The sequence below is a fragment of the Poromitra crassiceps genome (genome assembly GCF_964638095.1).
Source record: "Poromitra crassiceps genome assembly, chromosome: 16".
Taxonomy (NCBI): domain Eukaryota; kingdom Metazoa; phylum Chordata; class Actinopteri; order Beryciformes; family Melamphaidae; genus Poromitra; species Poromitra crassiceps.
The window spans coordinates 26744702-26752201 of NC_139645.1; the positions used below are offsets into that span (position 1 = coordinate 26744702).

At 43.2% G+C, this 7500-nt stretch overlaps 1 protein-coding gene across 1 annotated transcript in view; it reads right to left on the minus strand.

The window, feature by feature from the left end:
* Positions 1–7500, minus strand: part of adamts18 (ADAM metallopeptidase with thrombospondin type 1 motif, 18) — a gene marked incomplete at its 5' end in the record, with an annotated part of 110288 nt that overhangs the window by 71658 nt on the left and 31130 nt on the right. The window contains one exon of the mRNA XM_083653117.1: positions 952–1035. Coding sequence (XP_083509243.1) covers positions 952–1035 — 84 coding nt within the window. The remainder of the gene's footprint in view (positions 1–951; positions 1036–7500) is intronic.

Below are 7500 nucleotides of genomic sequence, written 5' to 3' on the forward strand. Positions count from 1 at the left end.
CCTATCTCACTCTCTCACTCCACACCTCCTGCTTCTCACTCTCTCTCACTCCACACCCCCTGCTTCTCACTCTCTCACTCCACACCTCCTGCTTCTCACTCTCTCACTCCACACCTCCTGTTTCTCACTCCACACCTCCTGCTTCTCACTCTCTCACTCCACACCTCCTATCTCACTCTCTCACTCCACACCTCCTATGTCACTCTCTCACTCCACACCTCCTGCTTCTCACTCTCTCACTCCACACCTCCTGCTTCTCACTCTCTCACTCCACACCTCCTGTTTCTCACTCTCTCACTCCACACCTCCTGTTTCTCACTCTCTCACTCCACACCTCCTGTTTCTCACTCTCTCACTCTTCGTCCCCCCTCCTCCATCACGTATCTATCCAAGTTTGCTCCCCAGTGTTTCCCATTAATTGCCCAGACTATGGTGGCCCACGACAGTCTAATTTGTTAGCTCTCAAAGTGCACCAGATTACCCTATATGGCCGGTAGCACATTGTAATAACTGTTGATATTATGTGTTTTTCTTTGTTTTTATTTACCTTTCCTGTGTCTGAGCTTGTTTTGTTCATATATATTGATCAAATTTAAAATAAAATATATAAAAAAAAAAGTGAACCGGAGTGATGCATAGGCGCCCATACTTCATATTGTTCATAGTATATTGTTTTCATTTTCCACCATTATTTTCTCTGCTTCTGGGTGTATTAAGATGATCATTTATTCACATATCTCTTCTATTTGGATAGACCTGAGAGATTAATGTGGGGCGTGTCGGATGATGGCAGTGGGAGTGGCTTGGTGAGGAGCATAGATCTCTCTTATCTTACACACGTGAGCAAAGAGAAAAAGTCTTTTGAAAAAAGGCAAAATCTTTGTGATGTAAAGTCACTTTATTGTACATCGCAAAGATTTATCATTGGGCGATTGGGCTGAATCCACCTACCGGGTCTTGCTCCAGGAGTAACAAGCTAACCACCACGATGTTGATGTCTGTGCCAATCGTGCCGTCTTTGAAAAGACTGGATACCTGCAAAAGAGCAGAAACCACAAGAAAACACAAACAAGTTCATGTGTTGCTGAATAGGGACAGAAAAGTGAATTGCGCTAGCAGCTCCATGTTATTCTCTGCAGTAATCACAAATGAAACGCTTCACAATTTCATAAGCTCTCCATCCAAATTATATTATTGTCACTTTGTGATGGCAGTTGGAAATTTTTGTTCACATTCTAGCAGCCATTCTAGCCATTCTAGCTTGCAAGGCAGCTGGATTCGTGCGAGATCATGAGATCACGATCACATCTTGCCACGCTCAAATCTATTAGTTTTGAATCCAAACCATCATTGCTTTGCACCAATCAGCATCCCTGTGAGGCAGCTATGGGCGGGTTTTAGTGCGACGCCAGGCCAGTTCATCCAATCAACTGCCAGGGATTTTTTGAAAGTGCCCGCTCTTCGAAACCATTTTACGAGCGACTCGTTCCCAGGTGGTTATGTGAAAACAAACCATCCGGCAGCATCAGGTTAGCAGCCAATGGCATCGCTAGAAAGATGTGCGACTCAAAATACTTTGTCATCAAATGTCGTTGAATCACAAACCCTGTACCGCTTATTAAATCGTATCGTGAGATAAGCATATCTTTCCATCGTTACAGTGCCGAGTCTAATAGAGAACCAACGACCCACTTCCGGGTTAGGCATACGAACATAAGAGTACCGCAGGGATTACGTGTTTTTGTAGGCTTACCCAGAAGTCCCTGCACTTCCTGGTTCATAGGTGTAAAAGGCAATGGGAGTTTTGTATGGGAATTTCGTTTAAATGCACAAAACAGTGTTTGAAACAGCAGCGAAGTTTGTGTTCAGCAAGATCATCTTCAGAAATGAGGAGCACTTTTATGACTTTTGAAGCGTAAATGTCTTTCTAAATTATCTTCTGAACACAATCTTTGCTGTTCCCTACATTTTTGTTAACCACAGGTCTTATGTCATGCATTTAACCAAAATCCCCATACAAAAATCCTATTCACTTTTACACCTACGAAGTGCTTAAGTCCATGTTTTCACCTACGAAGTGCTTAAGTCCATGTTTTCACCTACGAAGTGCTTAAAGGCCGGCTTTACCGTGGGGAATATGAATATATATTAATTCTTAAAAAATCTTGAATTTCGAATCCGTTGAAATTTTTGAAATTGCTTGTTCACAGCCAGAGAAAAAAAAAATGAAAAAAAAAAAAAAAAAAAAAAAAAAAAAAATGGGCCAGGTGACGCGTTTCGACGCGAAACGCGTCACCTGGCCCAATTTTTTTTTTTTTTTTTTTTCTTTTTTTTTTTTCTCTGGCTGTGAACAAGCAATTTCCAAAATTTCAACGGATTCGAAATTTAAGATTTTTTAAGAATTAATATATATTCATATTCCCCACGGTAAAGCCGGCCTTTAAGTCCATGTTTTCACCTACGAAGTGCTTAACACATTCAGTGCCAAGGACGTCTGTGCACGTCCTAAAAAAAAGTAACGTTCAGTGCCAAGGACGTCTGTGGACGTCCTAAAATCATAATTCATATTATTCCATAATTCTGCTGTTTAAGGTCGTACCCAGCCAGTGAGCATGAATCCCTTCAAGGGATCACACGGCGCCACCTTAAACATCGTCACAGGAGCTGCTCCACCCACCTCAGATCCTTTACTTTGTACAGGAGACAGCGGAGAAAGCCGTGGAAACCGATGCATGCTTTCTGCCAGAGCCTATATATTGCTCCGTCTACAGCGAGAGTGGGCTCGGCTGCATCCGCGCTCACAACTGAGCTCTTATGCTTCTATCTATCTCCACACGATTTCCTAGAAAGGCAGCATCCGAAGCCGAACGGGCCAAGCCTTTTCGTTCAGTCGCGTTTGCCAGCGCGCATCATTTCCTTGATGCCCATCAAGGAAATGATGCGCGCAGCAAAGCTGGGATCTGTCCGGGGCAAAAACGAGTCGAGAAAGCAAACTCTGTGCGTGTGGGAGGAGCCCGCAGCTCAGAGGTGGAGAGGGGGGGGGGGGGGGGGGGGGAGAGGGGTGTGTGGCTGCACAGAAACCACACCACACGCCACCACATCAGAAAACACCAGCCAGAGTCAGTGAATGTGCTCGAGTGCAAAAGGTATTCATAAAAGGGGCTATATCTTGGAAAGAAAAAAAAAACGACAGAAAACCCATGAAAGTGCACTTTTTTGAGAGGCTGTAATTTCATAATGGAACTGTCTAGAAACAAAATTTCTTCTTTGGAAGAAGCAGGAGTGTTCAATCTTTCATTAAAGTCCAGCCCCGTTAATATAGCCATAATAGAAAAAATTCTATAGCTGTTTTCAACTGAATGGAAGTGAATCTGGCACAGGCTCCAGACAATTTTACTGAAGCGCTGTGGCACTGAATGTGTTAAAGGAGGACTTACCCCCTAGATATGTATTAGAACAGTGATTTGAAAATACCTATGGAAAAAACCAAGAAATGACATATACTCTTGTCTATACTAGACTCTTTGGCTGTGTTAAGTCAAGATTTTTTTTCGGAAATCGACGCCATTACAGTTTGCCTACTGCCTCAAAAATAATTTTTTTGAGAGGGGCAATATCTTTATAAATATCAACAACTAGCCAACGCTGGTGGCCTGTATGGAAACAGAAAATCCTGAAATGGTTGATAGTTATATCAATTTGGCCATTCAGTGGCGAACTAGAAATTTAATTATTTTTGTCCCATTTTGTCCCATGTGTGTGTGCGTGGCTTGTCTAAACTTACGTTAAGAGCCTCGCTGCTCGCAGCACACAGCACACAGTGAGGACAAACCTCTCGCTCTGGGGTAACACAATGCGAGATTTCTCCACGTAATTCCCTCGTCTAACTAGAGATAAACCGCGCAATGAAATCCGTTTTTAATTTGCGTTTTGGGGCTTTTCGTGATTCTTGTTGAAAGTTACAACACCTCTGATTTTTCCTCTCAGGGCGCAGGAGGCAGCGCAGAGCTCTTCTCCTCCTCACACTGTTCCCATGCGAATCCCCCCCGAGCAGCACACACACACAGACAGAGCCAGTCGCTCTGCTCTGCTGACTTGATTTCCAGAAAAGTTGGCGTTGCTTGTACACAGTGATGATATTATATTAGCCGATATGTTTAGAGAAGCTTTGTCACATTGTCACGTCGTAGTATAGCGTTATATTTTACATGTCCGCTAAACTGCGACGAGATTTGTTTGCTGAAATGTCAGACTGTTGAAAACCCCCGCCTCTCACTGCTGCTGTGTGCTGCTGCCGCGCGCCCCCGCGGGTGCATGAGAGCAGACTGGCCGAGAGAAAGTGCTTCCAAGTCGGACTGATAGCCGCGGAAATATCAGACTGTGCTCTCTGTGCTCTGAGAGCACAGAGCTGCTGCTGCTGCTGCTGCGCGCGCGCCCGGAGCTTGGTGCTAGTGCATGAGGTTACAGTACGACTCTCTCCCGCCCGCTCCTGCCTGGCTGGGCTGGAGACAGTGCTTCCAACTCGGACTGATAATATAAACATCATCATTCGAGCTTATCCAGGTAAGATATTAATAAAGTAGTGACACATTCAGCGGGAAACTAACTATAATTAAGACATGTGCCAACTTTGACGACGTTTGGTTCAGTATTTTAAGAGCAAACTTCAATAGGAATAGGCTTGGAGTTCTGAGGAGCCAAAAGGGTACAGGGGGGGTAGGGGAGTAATTATCTTGAAATCCCATAGTCTTTGGGGGCACTGTGACGTCAGTGTGCCCCTAATCTCCCATTCATTTCAGAAAAAAAAAAAAAGCAGTGTTCGACCTTTAGAGGGCGCTTATGCCAATTATGCTGCTGAAAAATGATACAAATGGTAAAATGGTAACAGTTTGGTGTCAAATGTGGAAATTCTGACCAGAATTCTTCACACATCACCCCCAAAGTCATATATATTGGTTAAAAGCTGAAAAAAAGTGTTTTGGAGGTAAGTTCTCCTTTAAGTCCATGTTTTCACCTACGAAGTGCTTAAGTCCATGTTTTCACCTACAAAGTGCTTAAAGGAGAACTAACCTCCAAAACACTTTTTTTCAGCTTTTAACCAATATATATGACTTTGGGGGTGATGTGTGAAGAATTCTGGTCAGAATTTCCACATTTGACACCAAACTGTTGCCATTTTACCATTTGTATCATTTTTCAGCAGCATAACTGGCATAAGCGCCCTCTACGGGTCGAACACTGCTTTTTTTTTTTTTCTCAAATGAATGGGAGATTAGGGGCACACTGACGTCACAGTGCCCCCAAAGACTATGGGATTTCAAGATAATTACTCCCCTACCCCCTCTGTACCCTTTCGGCTCCTCAGAACTCCAAGCCTATTCTTATTGAAGTTTGCTCTTAAAATACTGAACCAAACGTTGTCAAAGTTGGCACATGTCTTAATTATAGTTAGTTTCCCGCTGAATGTGTCACTACTTTATTAATATCTTACCTGAATAAGCTCGAATGATGATGTATATATTATCAGTCCGAGTTGGAAGCAGCTGTCTCCAGCCCAGGCATGCGGGAGAGAGTCCTACTGTAAACCTCATGCACTAGCTCCAAGCTCCGCGGGCGCGCGCAGCAGAGCAGAGCTCTCTGTGCTCTGAGAATAGAGAGAGCAGTCTGATATTTCCGCAAACAAATATGGTCGCAGTTTAGCGCACATGTAAAATATAACGCTATACTACGACGTGACAACGTGACAAAGCTTCTCTAAACACATCGGCTACTATCATATTTCCCTGCATCCCTCCTACTGAGATTATATCGGTAATGATTTTGGACAGACTGAATGCGCGGAGGAGGAAGAGGAAAGATCTGCAGCCGTGCCCTGAGTAGCCCTGAGAGACACTCGCCTCGCTCCGACTACTGTGCCTGTCTGTGAAAAGCGTCCTGTCCAGTCGCACCTTCGCAAACAGATGCGGGATTCCCTCAATCCTGTACCCAATCTCAGACTGTATTCTCTAAATCGCACACCAGCTATTTCTGTCTGTTTGTTTGTTGCTCCGTGAGGTTACAAGCGCCCCACGCATGCAGGAGGCTGTTTCGCCAGCCTGGGTCTGGCAGGAGGGAGGAGGCGCAGGCAGCCTGCACTGCGCTGAGAGGAAAAAACTTTTGCACAACTTTGAACAAGAATCACGAAAATCCCCCAAACTAAAATGAAAAAGGGACTATATGGCAACTTGGACGAGGGAATGACGTAGAGAAATCTCGCATTGTGTTACCCCAGAACGGGGGGTTTGTCGTATTGTGCGGTGTGCTGCTGTAACGAGCCCATGCCACTTTGCTCTCGTAGCGTAGTTTAACACACTGCCATAGAGTTACATGCAGAAAAATAATTAAATTTCTAGTTCGCCACTGAATTACCAAATTGATATAACTTTAAACCATTTTGAGCAAAGCTCTTTCCAAACAGGCCACCAGCGTTGGCTAGTTGTTGATATTTATACAGATATGGCCCCTTTCAAATAAATTATTTTTGAGGCAATAGGCAAACTGTAATGGCGTCGATTTCCGAAAAAAAATCTGGACTTCAACACAGCCAAAGAGTCCAGTATAGACAAGAGCATATGTCATTTCTTGGTTTTTTCCATAGGTATTTTCAAATCACTGTTCTAATACATATCTAGGGGGTTAGTCCCCCTTTAAGTCCATGTTTTCGGGACTCATTCCTGTGGTACTTTAAGGCAGAGGTTCTCAAATGTTTTTCAGCCAAGGACCCCTTACAAGATAGAAAATATAGGCTACCGGGGACCCCCTCATTCTGATTTGTGATTTTGGGCTAAGCTTAATTGTTTCCACGGTAACGTGCTTGACTTTTAATTTGATAGGTTTGTTATTAGAATGTAATCCATGAACCATTAGATTTAAAGCACGAACTATTTTCGTTGAACTATGAAGATTTTGCAAAAAAAAAAAAATTTTTTTTTTTTTATTACATTACATTTACATTACGTCATTTAGCAGACACTTTTGTTTTGTCCAAAGCGACTTACAATATCACAATTTGTCAACAGTACAGAAAACCACTATGCAACACAATCAATGACGGCCAAGATATTTTGATAGACTAGCACCATGTAGGAAGTAGTTTGAGAAGGAATAAGTAACATGTAGCAATTTTTTTTAAATAAAAAAAATAAAAAATAAAAAATAAAATTACCTGAAAACTTTTCGCGGACCCCCTGGCAAAGTGCCACGGACCCCCTCCGTGGACCTCCATTTGAGAACCACTGCTCTAAGGTCCTATTGAAATGTCCTATGGTCTCCCTGGATTCTAAATATAGTTGAATCACCTATGGTCTCTCCTGATTCTAAATATAGCTGAATCACCTGGTTTGACAAAGTAAAACTATTTTTAGAAGCAAAATGTCTACGGAAAAATACATCCCTAACCATATGCCAGTGGGTGTGAATTTGGCTCTCTATATTCTCTTCCTCTCTCCTCCCTTCCACCCC